The sequence below is a fragment of the Echiichthys vipera genome, assembly GCF_963691815.1.
Source record: "Echiichthys vipera genome assembly, chromosome: 5".
Classification (NCBI taxonomy): domain Eukaryota; kingdom Metazoa; phylum Chordata; class Actinopteri; order Perciformes; family Trachinidae; genus Echiichthys; species Echiichthys vipera.
The window spans coordinates 21356054-21375194 of record NC_139830.1 but is presented as its reverse complement, the minus strand read 5'-3'; the positions used below and the strand labels follow the sequence as shown (position 1 = coordinate 21375194).

The 19141-nt window shown below is 42.7% G+C and overlaps 1 protein-coding gene across 2 annotated transcripts; it reads right to left on the bottom strand.

Annotated features, from left to right (window-relative positions):
* Positions 1-71: 71 nt before the first annotated feature.
* On the bottom strand, positions 72-18561 carry LOC310947224 (bridge-like lipid transfer protein family member 2). Of its 2 annotated transcripts, none has more exons than XM_083913978.1 (40): positions 18472-18561; positions 17841-17973; positions 17572-17698; positions 17344-17393; positions 17064-17205; positions 16864-16982; positions 16676-16736; positions 16416-16602; positions 14664-14787; positions 14425-14549; positions 14254-14321; positions 14021-14157; positions 13620-13738; positions 13004-13197; positions 12578-12875; positions 11282-11487; positions 10152-11202; positions 9818-10009; positions 9106-9308; positions 8706-8824; positions 8383-8606; positions 8084-8274; positions 7421-7520; positions 7086-7285; positions 6706-7003; positions 6463-6620; positions 6170-6376; positions 5990-6089; positions 5700-5882; positions 5425-5546; positions 5022-5177; positions 4812-4933; positions 4559-4739; positions 3846-3932; positions 3269-3379; positions 3049-3184; positions 2593-2717; positions 2399-2500; positions 1642-1776; positions 72-1328 (listed from the first exon to the last, which is right to left on the bottom strand). In XM_083913978.1, exons 2-40 carry the CDS (start codon positions 17909-17911, stop codon positions 1143-1145), a joined length of 6717 nt encoding a protein of 2238 aa, XP_083770104.1. In that variant the 5' UTR covers positions 17912-17973; positions 18472-18561; the 3' UTR covers positions 72-1142. The 2 variants fall into 2 exon arrangements, with proteins under 2 accessions (XP_083770104.1, XP_083770105.1); XM_083913979.1 differs by having other exon boundaries at positions 17841-17970; positions 18472-18559.
* Positions 18562-19141: the final 580 nt, after the last annotated feature.

Genomic DNA, 19141 nt, shown 5'->3' with positions numbered 1-19141 from the left:
CACACACTGCCCCCCTCCACCTTTTTATCCTGCACTAAACACCCAACACCACTGTGACAGAACACTTTTTTATTGACGGATAAACAATAAGCCACAGAGCTGATAGAAACATCAATACATCTGCTTTTGCGAGGAGTTTAATTGAAAGGCTTTCTTCTTCTGAATATAGATGTGACAGAAACATCAGGCTTAGCAGCACATTTATACCAGTAATTCAACAGAAAAGAACCGTGGTTACAAAAATATCAAAATACTTTGCATAAAAAAAGTGCTTTAGTAATAAATTTACAAAACTCAGCACTTAGCTGCAACATATATCATTTGTTTTTGCCATAATACCATCAAACCAAGTGTGACATAATACAACGCATGAACATGTCTTTGCTGCTCTGTTCTTGGTATATTGCACTGGGGTGAAGTACAGTAAAACAGCTAGCTGAGGGGTGCACACATCAAACATAACATCTCGTATTGATTTGTGGTAAAAGACCTTCCTGTCAGTGACACTCATACAGCCATTTACAATATCTTTAATTGATAAAACATATGCTGATATATTTATATGTTGCATTTCAGTTATTTCTTTTTTCTTTTTTACAGTGGACAACACTAAAGGTGCTTCCAGTGGAGTCCTATTTCTTCTCGTGTTCCTGAGCCAGCAGGAAAAGGTGCTCTCAGTCTTGCATATACAGAAGCAGAGGAAACAGTAACAGTGAAGTGCTAGCTACACACTGGAAATCCTTCTCGCTACATTCAATGCAACGCAAGTGGTCATTGTTTTGGGGATGAAATGCAGACTGAAATTATAATGGCACACAAATAAACAAGATTATAATATATATTTGGTCAAAATGGCACCCTGGTAAATCCTCAAGCTGTTTGAGTTCCCTGCAGGGATATTAGCCATAAACTCAAACCTGAATCACACCAGGAGGATTAAAAATTAAAAAAACAACTTTAAGTTCAGCAGGCTCATTTGATACAGTAAAATATCCTCCTTAACTATTTGAAATGCTCGACCTTCTCCCTTTTTCATTATGATTCACAAAGCCAGACTGATAGTCTGACCCTGAAGAGGCCATTTTTCCCTGATCCCCGTACCGAGGGAGTGCGGTGTCTGCCGCAGCGGAGTGCCCGGTGCTTCACTTGCGTCGACTGAAGATACTCTTCTTGCTGGAGCTCTTGTCTGCGCTGCTGAGGCCGATGAGGAGCCGAGCCTTCTCATCTTCCTCCTGCTGCTGCAGGCTGTTGTCAGACTTCCCTTCAGACGCCTTCCCCCGCAGGTCTGAGCCTGAAGCTGGCTTCAGACGCAGCTTCTCCTTTATCATCTGAGCGACGACGAGCAACGAGAAAAAGTTGATGAATATAGACATTCTCATTGTCAGGGAAACTGTATGTTGTTTCTGCTCCTAGTCTTTCTAGGTAATGATAAATCATTTAAAACAATTCAAAGCACTGTCTGCAAGGAAGGATGTTAAACTGCAGAAAGATATTTGACAAATTGATTTTAAATAGAATGGAAGAGCACATTTTTGTAATGTAACCTTAAAATACAATACATCAAGATGTCTACCTTCAATCACAGCCTAGGTTGGTTTCAAATACTGAACATTTGATTAAGGAGGTGAGTCAGAAGTGTACCTGTGCTACAAGAGCCTTGCGACTGTCCCTTTTCACAGCCATGGCAAAGTCGAGCCATGTCCAGGTGTTGTTATGGTACTCCAAACAGGGCAGAACCAGGTTCAGGTCCTTCCAGTCCACACTACTCTTTTCTCCCTAAAGAATGAGGGGGGGGGGGGGGGGGGGGGTTATTAAATCTACAATAACTGATGATTTCTTAAAGTGGGTAACGTCTTAGGAAACAGTTGATTATTGACCCATCCAGCAGTAACGGAGCAACATTCTTATTCCTCCTCCTGGTGAATGTAAATCTAACATTCACTCTCTTTTAGCTCTGTTTTTGGTCTCTTTAGCTGCTAAACGCTATGTTCACCAGCTGGCCTTCAACTGTGTCTATATGCTTTTTGGGGCTTACAATGGATTTATGAGAGCTTTTTTTCTTGAAAGCTGAAGATTGAACCATGACATTGTACCTACTTTTTAAAATCTTAACTGTAGTAGCATTATGCCTCTACTATAGAGTTTAACTTAGCATGCAATTCCATCATGCAAGCCAAAATCAAAAATTTAAAAGTGAATAGACAAAGTGTCAGGAAGCCAGAAACATTATGATTTTGAGTTGAGTTGTTTCAAGGTCAAGATATTACAATAGAATAATACCTCAGTCTTATTCCTATTGGAATTCATTATCCATAATAATAAACATGGCTTTGATACAAAACAATAACAATCAGTCAATGAAGAGATCATTAAGAGCTGCTGAGCACAGAAGGCCCACCTTGTAGCTGACACACAGGGGCACTTGGGGAATCTTGATGTAGATGAAGGAGTTGTTCATAGCAGCTCGCTCCTTCATCTTATCAATGTCATCAACAGGATGCTGGTGGGAGGAAATCATACAACGCAATTACATTTCTGTATTTTTTTCTTATTCTTGACATCTGAGCACAAAGAATCAGGGAGCGTGAATACCTCTGGAGGTTTCCTGAACGACCTCCTGACCCCCGCAGTGCGGTTCAGTCCCTGGGCGACACCTTTGCTGGGGCCCATGGCACCCATGGTGTCCTCTGATGACTGCCGAGGCTTGACAGGGATACCTGTGACACAGACCGCATCGGCATCAGCACTGTGGCCTCTGTGTGACTCTGCACTCTACACCTTATACTCCCACAGAGTCTCTCTCTCTCTCACACACACACACACATATTTCAAGGTCATAGTCAACGTGACAGGGCCTTTTAATAGCTCAGGATGACATAACACAGTAATGAGCTATTCAATACCATACACACTTGTCAGAAAAAATGGAAACTATTATTGATCTGCTAGTTGGGATAGATTACAGGCTGGTGAGCCCAAAGAGAGACGGTAGACTAGAGAGCTACTCAGCTTACAGTTGTCATATTGCCACTGTTGACAATAACATACCTGTAGTAACCAATCTGAACTTGTCTTCCTCATCAGTGACCTCCTCCTCTTCAACATTTCTCCCAGGGAAGAAAAATCCCATCATCCTTTTGAAGAACTGGTACATCAGCTGGATGGTGAGAGGCACCACGTTCACCTGGCGATGGAAACAACGGTCAAAATAAAAGACAATCCAAATGTTTCAGTGACATTGGCTTCATGTGAATGTTCTCTTCTTCACCTCAAAATGTTCCTTCACAGAGATTCCTCCCACAGGGGGGCGCACTTTACTGAAGATACGCAAAGCAAACTGGCGTCCTGACTGGCAGTTACTCTGAGGACGAAGCACAACCTATAAAAGAGAAGAGGGAGTTCATTTCATCCCCAACGACATCACAAAATAGAAGCTCTGGTCAGATGTTGTGCGACAATCCTACTCTGATGTTTAACAGCACATGTAATCGATGATGGGAACACAGTACGGGCAACACCTCCACGTTAAGTGAACTTGCAATGAGTCCTTTGTCACACATGCATCAATGAATCCTTGAGAGCATGCATGCAACACTGAATATGAAACTCAGAAGAGCCACTGAGTGATTCCATCTGGACAAACAAGATGGAGTCAACACAAATGTTAAGTCTTGTCATTGTACGTACCCTCACACGCTGCACAGAGGAAACCAGGCAGAGGCATAAATATTGCATAATTTAGGCTTTTTGGAATTACATGTTGACAACTTCTCTCAGAATACCATGAATCAAAATAATGTTTGTTAAATCAGTCTTCCTGTCTGAATAACAAGAGTGAAATGTACCTTATATGCTGCGTTGGGGAGCAAGTTGTTCATTGTGAACCACCCTAACTCCAAAAGATGCTCTGCAGTGTCGTCAGACTTGTTCAGCTGTGGGAAGAGAGTATTCACAGTTAATTAGCATTTACCATTCAGCAGTGATGGAGTATAATGTGGGTTTCTAGAAATGTTCCATTTCAAAATGCCAGACTCAAATTTCCAGACTTCTCTAAGGATTTTTCAGTCAATAATAAATATCTGAATACCAATTGTGAAAAGCTAATGTAAATAAATAGTTTTGAAATCCAACTTTGAACATGCATGTTAAATTCTGACTATGTATGCCAGTAATTACAAGACCTACGTATTGTAGCTCATATAAGTGAATGAACTCCATTTATAATGCAAATGCACGATGCATTTTATCCAAGCTAAATGCTTAAAGAGTGCAATTAATAACTGTGTATGAGATAATAGTCTGGAAGCAACACAAACATTTTCTATACTCTTTTCCCTTTTTCCATACTTATCCAGACTTGAAAATTACTCAAATTAAATTCAATACTTTCACTACATAATGCAGGGAAACTGCAAATAGGAGCAACAGAGGGAATGGTTTCAGAAGTACAGATGAAAGGTCAGATGATATAGTGGGATGTCAGGCAAGTTTTTAGCCCCGGATGGAAGATGAGAAGGGACTTTGCTGTCCTGTCTGCAGTACTATCATCAGTGCTTACCTTACTGTACATAAATCTCTGCAGCTCCAACTCGGCGATGCCAAGCTGGCCGTCCTCTTCGGTCAAACACCAGCGGGCCTGGGCGAAGTAGATCTCTGTTCTCCTCACCACGCTCACATCCTCTGGGGGCTTACGCAGCTCCAGCTTGTTTGCCCGTTGCAGCTGGAAGTCCTTAAAACACCTGAAATACAAGTTGTATTTTGACCTGTGCGCCATATCTTCTCATGAATGCGATTGAGTGTTGCTGTGAGACCTGATGAGAATGTTGAGCTCTTCACTCTTCATCTGCATGTCGTTCTTCTCCTGGTTTAGCTGGTTCTGCAGTCGTGTGTTTATATCCGTCAGCTCATCACAGCTCAGGTCCTCGGGTTGTGCCTGCAATTTAAAGACATTTTTTTTTCCCCAGACATACTTTTAGTTTTGAACGGTGACAATTTAAGGGGTAAAGCACTATGTCACTCACCCTGATGTTGGAGTAAATCTGTTTCTCAAGGCGTCTAATCAGGGCAAGGTGCTGCCTGACTGCCTCCTGGAGGTGCAAGATGCTGCTGCGCTGCTCCTCTGGGTTACTAGAAATTTCCAGCTGGAAACGCACACGCTGCTTTTTCTCACTGTGTTCCTACAAGTCCAGAAGACAAAAAAAAAAAACACAGAAAAAACAATGATTAAACATTGCAAAGCACCATAGGCCGTATAAAATATGAACGTAGTCACTGTGAGTTTATCCACATGTTTCTGAAGAGCTAAAATGAAGCTCCGGCTGTCACCATCTTGGCGGTGCCTGATGCGCTTGAGGTTGTCGCTTGCTAAGGCCATGGAAATATTTTGTAAAGTGGCACCATTGGCCATCTGATGCTCCAGCCTACCTTGCGCCTTGGCTCCACGTGTAATAGCAGGTTGTTGACGATGTCCAGGATCATAGCGTACTGAACAGGGTTGGTGGAGATCTCAAGATCATGATGAATGAGGGTGAAGGTGTCCACAGCCCCTGTTAAATAAACAGAATACAATTCCTTAAAGCACATACGTGGTGATTTAGTTAAAATAACCCCATTCCCCTCCCCACCTGACACTGTTAAAGAAAAACATCATAAACTGCCCCTTATACAAGGACACTACGTAGATTGCCAGGCTGACATACCAGCCTGTTTTTTTAGCAGGTCCTCTTTCTCATGGTTATTCCTCAGCTCTGGTGGTTTGATCTGTGTGGCCACCTCTGGGTTGATGTCGTGACTGTAACTGATGTAGTGCATCCGGCAGCTACACCGTGAAATGATCCGCTGAACCTGCTGAGCCTCGTTCACCTGAGCTGGCTGGTTCCAATCTAAAGACGCAGAAAATACAATTTACACCCTGTGTGGTCAGTTTCCCACAGTGTATTCCCCCCCATGTGGGACGGAAAAACAATTCTGAGTTTGAGAAGTCCTTTACCGGTAGTGGTGCTAACCATTCCTCCCACAGCTTGGCCACACTCCATCAGTTCCAGCACAGAGTCTAAGTTACGCTGCCTGTGCTCCTCTATGTTTTTCACCTAAACACAACGCAGCACATCATGTCTCATCCTGGCCTTTAAGTTTAATGTTATTAATGTAACTGCAGAGCTGTGCTTACCTCCAGCCACAACTGTCTGTCCTCTTGCTCAGATGGATTGGGCTCCATGGTGGCAAAGTACTGCATACCATCCAGCAGACAGGTCCAGGTGGTTTTCTGCTTCAGGGTGTCGTTGTACCAGGATGGGTGGTGCTCACACTGAAGCAGCTGAGCCTTTGCTGCAGACACCAACACACAGCCGGCAGTCTCTGTGCCACGCAACATCATCTGGATAAAGCGGAGAAGATGATTAAAACATTGGGCCAGATCGAACTGCACTGAACTAGCTTTTGGAAAAAGTATTTTCTCGCTACCTGACAGTTGACCAACTCAATAAACCAGTTGCGGTTATAGACATCATCGGTCTGACAGGCTGCAATGCCACACAGCTGGTCGCTGACACCCGAGTCCTCTTCTGAAAACACCACAAACTTGTCCGTTTCCTCAATCAGCTTCTGGAGCATCGATGTTCCTAAAAAACAAAGTGGACAAAGAAAGAGGTCAGTGGATCTTAAAAGACTTGGCTGTTGTTTTTTTTATTTAAGCATTTTCTTCACCTTCGTTTTGACTTTTTTCTGCTCGAGTGATGGTGGGCATAACTGGTGTGGTAGGTGCTGTGGTGGGAGAGTAGTTGGAAGGACAGCGTTTGAGCTTCTTGGTCTGCAGCTGCGTGTCGATCCTCAAACCCTTCAAAGCTTCAGTAGAGAGATTTCTCTTCAGCACAGATGCCTTTTTATAACCGTCGTACAGCCCGAAGGCTATGTTCCTGTTAGCGGTGGTCCAGGAAGCACGCAGGTCCACAAGGCGCAGTTTGTGAGTATAAGACGCATTAGTCTCATCCCTCTGGTTCACCTCCTGTCAGAAATGTAAAAAAAAGCTTGATTAGGAATTCACAGAGAAGAACAGGATTGTGCTGCTGCCTCCTCTGGGCTCTTACCTCCTCCATGCGGTTGCTCTGTCGCTGGTAACTCAGGGACGACAGGCTAAGCAGATGAGTCTTCTTCACCTGAGCGTTGATCTGGTGGTCGGCTGTCTCATCCCAGGTGGAGGCCATCAGGTGAACCGTCACCTGAGATAGCTCACTAACCATCTGAGTCACATTCCATTCAGAGATCAGCCTCCTCATCACAGTGCCAGCTGAAAGACAATACAAAACACATGCATCCACATAAAAAAAAAATCCTACATCATGTTCTGTTGGGAGATTAAATTAAAAAGTCTGTTTGTATGAATTAATTGTTTTTCTTGAATGGTATCATGTCAGGCCTGTACCCTGTGGGATAAGTCTCTGTGCCCCTCGAGTAAAGACATGGCCTTTGTTGCACTCCACTTGGATACCTCTCTGCTGGGCGAAAGAGGCCCAGTAATGCACCTGAAAGACACACAATATGAAGAAATGTTACATATGGTGGATATTAGGCATTGGGAAATAAATGGGTGGTAAATAATCATGGAACATACTGTACTGATGCAGCTTTTATGGTAAAAATATAAAGCGTAATTTTAGTGGACTTTTGCTGAAAGGTAACCTGAGTTGTCAGATGGTGTGTTAGACAGAACCGTCTGAGAAGGCCTCATTGGAAACTGTTTGAGAAAGGGCAGGCAAAACACATTTTCCATAGAGAAAAGCCTTCAGTGCTGCTGTCTTCTTTTAATGCAGAACAACTCTCCAGTTCTGATAAAACTGGTGCTACTGTTTTGAACAGGTATTCGCCTCTAGTGCTGTCGTCACCCCTAGCCCCCCTTCCACCCTTAACTGCCAGTAGCTTCTCACAGGATATTAATTGGCCAGATAACTTCTATGCGAAGCACAAGCGCATGACAAGATGGGTTTTTGTGTGACAGGTAAAAGCGATTTGCACATGATCTTGCGTTATGGTGAGAATTTTGCTGCTGTGCAAGGTAAGCTAGAAGGCAGCCTAGAACAACACTTACTTGCAGTTGTGGGAAGGCAGCTGTGTAAGACATCTGTTTGTAGTGCTGACCAAGCTTCTTGCGGACAGGTCTGAGGCTGTGGAAGAGCTTGCCTCTGCAGATAGGTCGAGATACACCCGTCCATGTGGCCCAAAAGTTCTGCATCCAGCGCAGAGTGCTGCTGTACAGCAGGATTCTAGGCTGGGAGGGTTCTACAAAGAAAAGAGATATAGTTTTATCGCAAAATACATCTATGATACTGGTTTTCAAGCCCAGTGGGCTTATCTTAGCTAGAACGAATATCTAACAGTCGCATGTACCTGTGCCACAGTGCTGGTTAAGGTCCATGGTGTTGGAGAGGTTGAGGTTCTCAGAGCGAAAGGCTCTGTAGGAGTCATGAGGTTGTCCTGAGGTCACGTCTGCAACGTTCTCCGTACAGCAGAGCATTACAGCATGGTGGTCATGGGGGTTGCCATGGCAAAGCCATTGGAGGTCAAGGGTCATACACAGGTTGGGCAGGTGTAGAAAACAGATATCATCATACCTAGCATGGAAAAAAACACTTGTATTACTGAACAGCTTTCTACAAATACATTTAAAAGTTCTATTCAAAAGCTATTTACCATCTGATGCCTCCACTTACTTTGATGCTGTCCTGACATTTACATCCAAATCTCCTTTAAATACAAACTGGCCAGGGTTCCAGTCAAAGTTCAGTTTATTCCACTCCCAGTGGAGGTTTTCTGTAGTGTTGTAAGGGTCCTGTAAGAATGCATGATTCATTTGTATGTTTTTTTTAATATTACATTAAGTTTTAGATACATTTTGTCTTGCATCATGAAGCTTAGTTGCGGTAAGAAACCAAAACATAAACTGTGAGGTATGTATGTGCATGTATGTGCCATGAAACATACAGTCAGTGAAAAGGCCAACTGGTTTAAGGTTATTGATTTGTCAGAAACATTAATTTTGTTAAACCTCTTACTATGTATATCTACCAAATAGTCAAAACAGTTGAGTTAGTTAGGTATACATGGTTGTACCTCTGTAGCCAGCTGATGAAGATTGGCCTGCTCAATGTCCATAACCCAGCGCCCATGCAGAAGGAGACGACTTTTATCCCACCAGGCCAGAGGCGGTGAGGGATCAACTGTGGGTTTGGTCAGCAGGTCAACAGACTGACCAATCAAAGTCCAGGCAGGGTCCCAGCATGGCCCCCACACAATAGTGTACAGAGAGATGTTCGCTGCATGAAGAAAATATTTAGTGAGCGATATTAACTTTCAGTGTCTGAGAGGGTAAACCTTACGTACACACCAGTAAGAGTTCAAAACTGGGGCTAATTTCATTCATGACTGTATGCCTGGATTTCAGGAATCAAAATGATTGCACTTTTCTTTTGCACAAGCATGCAGAGTCACAGCTGCTACAAAGATTCACAAATAACGTATAACTATTTTTCTACTACAGGGAGAAGCTACAACACTCAAGGAAACTTTCTACTTTACTCTCTAATATTGGGCCGAGCCATTTCAAAACAGTTATTGTTATGCGTAAGCAGGGTTTCCCCTCTTCTTTGCCGCTGCAGATGCTTACTTCTGCTTTTAAACTTCTGTTTTGGTCACATGAATAGTTACTACATATTTGCAAGCTGATGAGCTGGGTATAACTGATGGGAACTGATTAGAAAAAACGAACAAACTGAGAACTGCGTTTGTAGAATAGCATGGTGACAGCATGATTCCCGTAACTCACATTTGAAATCATAGTAGAACTTCAGTGGTGGCATATTCCTGTGGACAGTCACGTCTCCCCATGGCGGACCAAGTGGGACAATCTCTTTGCGATGAGCCCTGGCCTGTCCATCCTGTTCTGTCCCAATCAGACGTCCTGACAGTTCCCAGTCCCGGATCTCAAACAGGTAGCGAGGGTAATCACGAATTCTCACTGGCACAGCGGAAAGACATAAATTACTTTTATAGAAGTAATCTAAAAACTGTGAGGCCTTTAATTACATCTTATTTCATTTAGTCTCAACTAAATCTCATGTCATATCTGCAAATTAATGTTGTAAATTTTATCAGTTTACCCAAAAATGCAGCCAGTTTAAACTTGACAGCACGACACCACTGAATCACCAGAGGGAGACCATCTCTGGGGAACGGACTGATCCCGTCGATGTCCCTCAGTTGCTCTCTCACTTTCTCTGGCCCATGAAGAGACTGATCAGCGAGGGCTACTAGCTCCAAGTCTGACACAGTCCAGGTCAGCAGAGATTTCCTCATAGGTGTGTTAGCGTAGAGGCGGCGCGAGCGCTGGATGTAGATCTCAATGTGCTTTTTCTCCAGTGAACTATACAGCTCTTCAATCTTTCTGGCAGGGAGAAGCTCTCCGTGCTGCTTGCGCAGATCTGCCACCTTCTTATCCAGAAGCTGAAGACGCTTGGCACTTTCTTTGCTCTCATCCTTCATTAACTCGTAGTTGTCTCGCAGCTTGATTTCAAAGATGTCATCCAGGAATACAAAGGAGAACTGGCTGATTTTAAACATGACGTCAGGGGGTAGATGTTCGACAATGGTGGCTTGACTTGGGGAACGATGCAGAGTCTTCAGCCACTTCTGCACGCTTATGGCCATGTCAAAGGTGTTTGAGAAGTCGTACTGGTAGGGAAACTCGACAGCCAAAGAAGGGCAAGTGAGGACCCAGACACGGTTGTGGGGAGTGGTGAGGAAGGGGAAGGTGTCTCTGTGCAGCTGCATCTCAGTCAGGTCTGTGTGTGTTTCAACATCGAGACCTTTAAAGGTGACAATGTTGTTGCCATCAAAGTTAAAGATCATGGAGGGAGAACATATGCGCATAGAACCAACATGCTTGGAGACTGTGAGGGCTTCCGTGTGCAGGAGAATGTAGCACTGCTCACTGACATGGGCCGTCAAATGGGTGCTGCCCAGTTCAACACGCACAAACAGCCCTCTGCTCTGGCCGGAAGTGATTTCACTCTCCGTAGGTTTGACTGGACAGTCCACTTCTTTCTTTCCGCAAAGCATACGCCAACAAGCTTGAGCTTCACTCATGTGCTGATATAAGACCATGTGGTCGGGTGGCGTCCATTCAACAGTGAGCTCCTCTTCACATTGAACCTGATTAAGACACATAATATGGATTTTTACATATGTTCATTCAGTGCAGAGAAATAAAACTTGATTGAGATCTGATTACCTGTAAGAGATGGGTGGTGATGTAGTAAGAAAAGGCTATCTTGGTGAGTTTGAGCACAGGGTTGGGGGTTTGGGAGGCGGGGCAACACAACTCCATGTTCTCTGTGAGTGATTTGATCGCTGACAAGCTAACACCTTGAAGAGACAAGGTGGAGCTCTCTGCAGAGCTGTGGACTCTGACGGTGTCCATACGCAAAGATACGGCTCCTAAAGAGAACACAAATAAATAAAAGATGATCATTTAAGGTGATGATAGACTGAGGAGATTTGTTTTGTGTATGTTGTGGCCCAACAAGAAAATAAAGATACAATGCAGCATTTGTAAGAGGAAGGCCTGTTACTTTTTGGGCTAGCTCTGAAATGTACTGCTGCTTCTGGCCATTTGTTTTCTTTTCCTCTAACAAATGGGTAGGAGCCATATTGTTCATTTTCTGTTTTGTGCACATTTATGTCAATACGTGGGGGTGTTTGTTAAGGCCCTCAGGTTTTCTATAAAGTTATGTGGGTTAATTAGCGCAGGTGCGCACACTAGGAAGACATGCCTGTTTTTGACCATGCCGTAGCGTGTAACAGCGTGTTAATTCTGGGTTGATTGTGACTTGATTGTGAATGTTGTCAATAAGTTTATTGTGCATCAACGGTATAAAATAAAGCAACACAAAAGGAAAGATAAATGTTTGGACATTCGACTGTGTGACACTACACTTCATTATACACCAGCACGCGTACAAGCCAGTGGAAATCAGCAGTGTGTGCGGATAGTGACATAGGGCCACTATAATATTAGATAAGATACACTTTATTATCTTTGGAGGGGAAGTGTCTTGGACCCCAATGCTGTCAAATAAAAAATAAATAACAATACAAATGCAGAAAATGCATACATATACAGTAGGTCACACATATCAAACAGCATACAGGAAACAGTGCAACACACAGACCCTCCCCGCCCGCTGTATAACACCATGGGTCATGGTCAGTGGTACTATTGCACAATTTGTTTGGGCCTGGGGGCATTTAGGAGGCTTATTGAGGTGGGCACAAATTAGTTCCTAAAGCGGTTCAGCCTGCAAGTGGGGACTCTTATACTAGCATCTTCTAGCTTTTCAGACCTCCCCATCACCTTCATAGCCGAATGAATCGGGCGCCCAACTTTTATTGACCTTGTATTCCAAGGGGACTACATAATCACTTACTTATAGAATAACACAGAGGAATCAGTATTTTCAATCAGTACTAATTGTGTCCCCAAAAGTGAATTTCATGCAACATTCTTGTATATTCTGAGATGACTTACCTGCTAGATTCGACAGTGTGAACACATTAACATCCTCCAGACAACAGTCCAGTTTGAACAGCAGCTGTAGGTGTGAGGAGGGGATGGGCTGGACAGCATCGCCACTAGAGGGAGACACTGAGGCCACATCTGACAGCTGTGACCCTGTGTCACAAGGAACACAGATGAGGGACAGCAGGCGAGACAGACACAGTGCACAGGTCTCTGAGAGCTCCACTTGAAGCCCTTTCAGGCTGGACTCCACGCTCAAACTTGGAGAATGGCTACTCGACTCCATGTGGGGTCGGTTGAAACTCCCCTTGAGGGATGAGATTAAAAGGACACGAATATTGGTAATCCTAAAATCAACATATTTAGCAAATCAAAATGTCAAATGAAATCATTAAAGATACAATAAAACAAGATTCTAATATTTTGTGTTCCTACCTGAAGACTGAGCGTGTCTAAAATTAGCGCTTCTCCCCAGACGTGTTTACCAGGAGGGTGGGGTGCTTGTTGGATATGAGACCCCTGACCCACTCTCCACCAGAAGTTGTCCAGGGACAGTGAGGCACGCTGGTGCACATTCTGGGACTCAGGGCTTTCTGTGTCGATTTTAATGTCAAGAAGATGACGCAGTTCTAGAGATACGGGAGGTACACGTCATCATAAAACATTATTTTGAGGATATACCTTCAAAGTTGCTGCAATGTGGAGATTTAAGTTGTTTTAAAAAGCCAACATGGGTATAAAGGAGTACAAGTTAATGTGTAACATTTAAAGGGCCTTATCTAATCTGGTTTGGCATGTTTGGAAAAAGATTGAGCCTACAGAATAAAGAATGTGAAAATGTACTTAACGAAAATGTGTTATAAAAATAGTACATGACCTGCACATGAAGAAGTCATAACATTAGGTGCTGTTGCTTACCACAGGGTGTTGAGATTATACTTTAACACGACAAGGCCCTCATTTTGCTTATAGCTCATTTAGCAATAACATCACATGACGTTCACCTGCCTTTCCCTGTGCACGTGTGCAGCATGTGAAAGACCTACTGTACCTGCACTGGCAGAGAGGAAGCCTAGAGCAAAAGGCGTTGTGTCTCCCAGCTGAACAGACACATTAACGTTGGACACGGCAGATGTGATCATCACAGGAGCATCCAGGTGAGGGAGGCGCCTGAGGAAAAGGAGGGTGGGCAAATAATCTAATGGACTACAGGAAACAATAACGTCATGGAACAACACAATACAGAATGAGTGATGCGCAAACACAAACATGGATAAGAAAAAGAGAACAGTAAAAGGTATTAAAATAACATTTTAACAAACGGAACACAGATCCAGTCATTACAGTACACTTTTAGAGATGTCACAGAAAACATCTGGTCATAATCCCCCCAACCTGAGGATTAATTGCCATTTAGCGATCTAAACCTTCAATTTTCCTTTTGAAACTTGCCTTTTTCTATGTTCTGCCTTCCTGTGGAATAGCTGTTCCCATGGAAATAGATTCAGCCAATGGGAGAACTCCTGGTGACGATAGTGGATGATGCAAGTGTTTACCGTGAATGACCCCGAGATGTCAACTGATGTAACCTAAATGTTGACATTCATAAGAGACAAAGTCAAAATAATGTCAGATATGAATCATAGATTTAAGAAGCTTTGTTATGTGACCGTCATCTTCCTCACCTGCAGGGCAGTTTTCAGCGTGTTCACACAAAGGATTCTTTGCCGACTTTGTGAGAGGAGAAGTCCATCTGCCGGTTAAAAGAAATAAAAAAACCAAGAATGTGTTATTCATAGCGTTCTCCTCCATCCAACTCTCTCTGCATTGCGTCTGGCACCCAGCTGTCCACTAACCCTCCAGAAGGAGCTCCAGGCTGCTCTGGGGAAAGCTCAGCTCAGGAGTGAAGCTTTTAAGAGGATGCTGCTCATCGTCACGTCCATAGCCGACTTTTAAAGACTTCAGAGTCCAGTTCAGGTGTCTGTGCAGACAGGAAAAAGAGTCATATGGCGTTTAAATCATTAGGTCATTCAATAGTGAATCAAACTGTGCATAGCAATAAGAATATGCATTTGATGGTTAAATGTCAACTCACCTCTTCTGACTGTGCATGGACAGCGTTACATTTGTATTATCAAATTCCACATTGACCTTGTGGGGAACCAGCCGATGAAAACGTTCCACTGTCTCGGTCTGGATGAAGTCAGTGTTTTCACACTCTAAAAGGAAAAAGTATTAAATCACAATATTATTTAGATGATCTATAAAGTTGTATATTATTTTAAATACTTGACGTGAATTTACCGTTATCTTACTTTTTAAAATTTAATTCATGTTAAGTTATGCTTTATTTAACTGTAGACATTTCAAGTACCTACAAAGGTCAATAAAACTACATGATATGAGCTCATTTTCTTGCTGGTCAGCAGAACAGCTAAATATTCCACAAACAATGGTACATCCAGGCGTTTTAGAATAAGCAGAAGATGTAAAGCCATTGGAAAACAACCATTACTGCCGCCATGGTCATCATTCCAGCTGCAGTTATCGAATATTTTTGTAATCGAGTATTCTGATAAAAAAAAATACATTATTATTTTGAGCAAAAATGTAATATAATTTACATTATTTTGCAAAAAATATATTGTCTGGGGTAGGCAGAGGTGGATTAATGCACAGGCTGGCCTAGGCTGCAGCCTAGGGGCCCCAGGTATGCAGGGGCCCCGGATTGGCCAGACTATTTTTTTCTTAAATTTAGAAACATTTAAAAAACTAAGTCACTGATTGGCTAGATATGGGACACATTTACCCAATCATGTGGCCAGGTTCATAAGGTCAGTTTTGTGGTCAAATGGTACCTCACTTGCTGTTACTAGACAGTATAGCGGAAAAATGTCAGAAAGGAAATGTGATCGAGCATGAATAAGAAGCATAATGACTGGGAGAAAAGCAAAAATACCTAAACTGACAGGATTTTTCAAGGTCACAGACTCTTCTTCTGTTCTAGCGTTTTTTTTCTGATAAAGCATGATAAATAATGTGGGGGGGCAAACAAACTAGCCTAGGGGCCCATGACCACCTTAATCCGCCACTGGGGGTAGGCCTATTTGGTGTGGTAACAGGGGTGGGTGTGTGTGTTTGTTTGTGTTTGAGTGTGTGCGTGAGGGGGAGAGAGAGAGAGATGAGATGTGTTTGTTGAAGGCTTTACACTTGCAAGTTACCATAAGTTTACTATTTAAACAATTCAAAGTAGTGCATAAGATTCTACGTGACACACGTGTTTACTCAAACAGGTTTAAAGACAAATAGATTCATTTAGAAAATGAATTAGAAATAGATATTATCAGGAAGAGCAAGTCGCTCTCTTCCTGTTTACCGTAACAACAAGCAACCTTCAAAACGCGACTGACGCATTTACTCAAACAAAACTATAAAGACTGATCAGGTAGGTAAGGTTATGTTTAACATTCATGAAAAACTAAGCATAGAGGCATTCACGAGGACAGCTAATGTTACGCATTCTCTTCCTGTTTGTCCATAACTACAGCAACCACCCTCATTAAACCCGAACAGTGAAAGTGAAAGTTAAATGCATCAGCAAGGCAGAGATTTTGCCTCGATGCATTTTTATAATCGAGTAACTCAATTAATTGTTTGAGACCTATTCTAGCTACTTGTTGTGAGTGCACAAGTTCAGATAATTATCTTGGGAAATAAAGGACAAATACAGCTAATAGATACCAGCATCCCAGATGTGAGATGAACATCCTGAGATTGATTGGTCATTGTCATCCCAGGTTTGGTAAATTATTCTAATAAACATTTAAGAGATCATATGTTTTCTCACCAGATGCATCCTGAATGCTTGATTTGGGAGATGAGGGCAGCAGCAGCAGTTGACTGAGAAAAAGTCCCTCATGCATCTCTGCTATAAGTGTCCTCACATTCAGGGACAGAAAACCTGGCTTCATCTCCGGTAGGCTCACATCTCCAGACAGTAGCAGGCTCAAGGCCACTTCAGCCAAACATATATCCTACAATGGAGAGTATGTTAGACATAAACATTTAATCACAAGTTTCTTTTTTAGGGAAAATAGAAGATCTTACCAACTGACTGCTTTTAAGCACTTTACTGCTTAGCTGCCCGACTGAGAAGTCCCACGCCAGCCTGTAATGAAAATAAGTAACATTATAGCATGATAGTTGATAGGGGTATTCTTTTCTATTAAATGTAATAGTTAAATCAGATTAATGGTAGGCAGAAATATCAGACAGAGTGTAAACTGTGTAGTTACCTTTTACTTTGGTGGTCAAGTAACAAGGTGATGCCTGTAACGGTCATGTGCCATAGAGACTCTGACAGTGCCAGGTTCAGAACCATCACATTGATCGAGCTGATGTGGAATGACAGCAGCTGAAAACACAAGACCGTGGATGTAAGACACTGTCTACAAATCAGTTTCGCTAAAGACTGACCTTCAGTGAAGCTCCATACTTGTGACAGAAAGCGTAGCGTTGTGGGGCTGACTGAAATCTTGCCAGATGTTGCTCCATGGCTCTTCTTCACCAAAGATCTGAGTGGTGCTTGCAAGTCGAACCTAACTCTGGTTTCGCCAACACACAATGCCAGGTATCTCCTGAGACACAAACATGCAATTAGCTGTCATAAAATACAGATCAAGTGTTTTCATATACAAGCATCTCAAATATTAAACTGATGTCCTGAAAGGTTTTATCTCAAACTATTCGACTGACAAACAAATGTGACGACTTACGGCAAATCCTGGTTTAGAAGTTTACTTGAAATCCATATTCTGTCAATTTCCTGTCATTAAAGAGAGTCACTATAAGTCAAAAAGTACCCATCTCCCTTTATACATTTTGCAACAGTCGACAAACAACATACAATGTGTTCTGGCCATTACTGAGTCAAACATGTACGCCTGAAACGGGAGCAGCCACGTTAAATGAGCTAAATGTCATGTAAACACAGTGTGTCTTACCAGAGTATGCTGAGGTTGAAACTGGATACTAACTCCTTGGACAGAAAACAGCCCGACTGATTTGATCTTTAGTTCAGCATTCAGTGCAGTCTGGAAGAACCGCACAGCCAGAGTGCATATGAGCCACCTGGAAGAAAAGCAGAAATTTTTGATTTTGAAAATAATTGTGTCCATGGAATAAGGAAAACACACATCTGGGTTAGATCTAGGTTAAACTAAAGCATCATTTTCAATTGCATATATACTGAAGACACTAACACATTTCTTACCTGAAAATGACACATAACAGCACAATCACAAGCAGCAGGATTAGCAGGAAGGAGATCAGCAAGAGAGACATTGTGTCCACAGTTCTTCACACCCAAATCTGGGACATGAGTCTGGCTGCTCCTCTATCAGCTGCTGTCAAAGAGGAAGAGATGCACTTCAGCTCACACACCTCACATTCAAGTGCTTTTAGCCTAGGTGTGGCTGAAAACAATAATGGACAACTTGTCCATCACTGCAACAGGCTGAGGCAACATTTGCTATGCAGATTCATAATGTTTATGCGCTAACAGATACAGCTAGCCTCACAGAGCTAACGCTGCTAATTAACAAGTGGAGTTGCAACAACCCGAACATGAAACAGCTCAACTGTATCCATTTGGCAAAACGCTGGCTCTCTATTTAGGGGTATTTACGTTAGCTCAAAGTAATGAAACATTTAAGAGTGGCTTTTTTTGTCGCCGCGTCCTGTGAAACTCAGTAGCAAATCTGTGTTAGCAGGCTAACGCTACAGCTAACATAGCTAGCATAGCTGAGAGACTACTACTTCACAATTTAGTATTGTTTTGTTTTAGTAACTACTGTATGTGTTTTCGCTTCCGTCAGCCCCAGAGTATTATCAAGGTGACTTACCCTGGCATGTTCACAGTTTCGTGCTTTCGCTGACAGTTAACTCTGTGCCCAGACAGAGTAAACACTGTGGACTGGTCCGCCCTGCTCAGCTGGAGGATCATTTGACTCAGCCGACAAACTGTGACCAGTGAAGGAGCTGGAGCCCCGCCAACACAATACTGTTCAAGCAAAGGTTAACCCAACTATGCATTCAAAACATAAAGGGCTATTCCTTTCAGCGGGTCACGTGTGCATATACAAGGGGTGTCTTTTGTGGCAGCTTGAGATTGCAGTCTGACAGAGTATGTATCTCCCCTTTTACTTGTGACAGGAAAGAAGAAGCTACTCCATATTCACCACTGTTGTTTGGCATAATCTGAAGTATTTACACAATATAACACCTGGAGGTAAAGTCGAGTTTGGGAATACATTTTGTGGCAGGTTCAGGATGCAGTCTGATAAAATCTGTGTCCCCTTTAGATATAATCTGAAATACTGTAACTATAATATACTTGGTTTTAGGGCATCATGTGTATTTGAGTTTTTTTTTAATGCCTGAAGATTAGTTTACATTTCAAACAAACAAAAGCCAACACTAGGATTTAACCAACCCATGCTGCACAAATACTTTTACTTGGCCCATGGTTCTTCATCTCCACCTGCTGAGCTTTCATTTAAGTTGAGAAGAAAG

Bases quoted from the DNA above. Each gene is read 5' to 3' on its own strand.
- LOC310947224 (XM_083913978.1), bottom strand. From the start codon at position 17,911: ATGTCTCTCTTGCTGATCTCCTTCCTGCTAATCCTGCTGCTTGTGATT. The intron at 4,934-5,021 runs GTGAGTGACATA...TTTAAATTGCAG, and splicing joins AGATTTACTCCAACATCAGG to GCACAACCCGAGGACCTGAG. The intron at 1,329-1,641 runs GTACACTTCTGA...GTCGTCGCTCAG, and splicing joins GCAAGGCTCTTGTAGCACAG to ATGATAAAGGAGAAGCTGCG.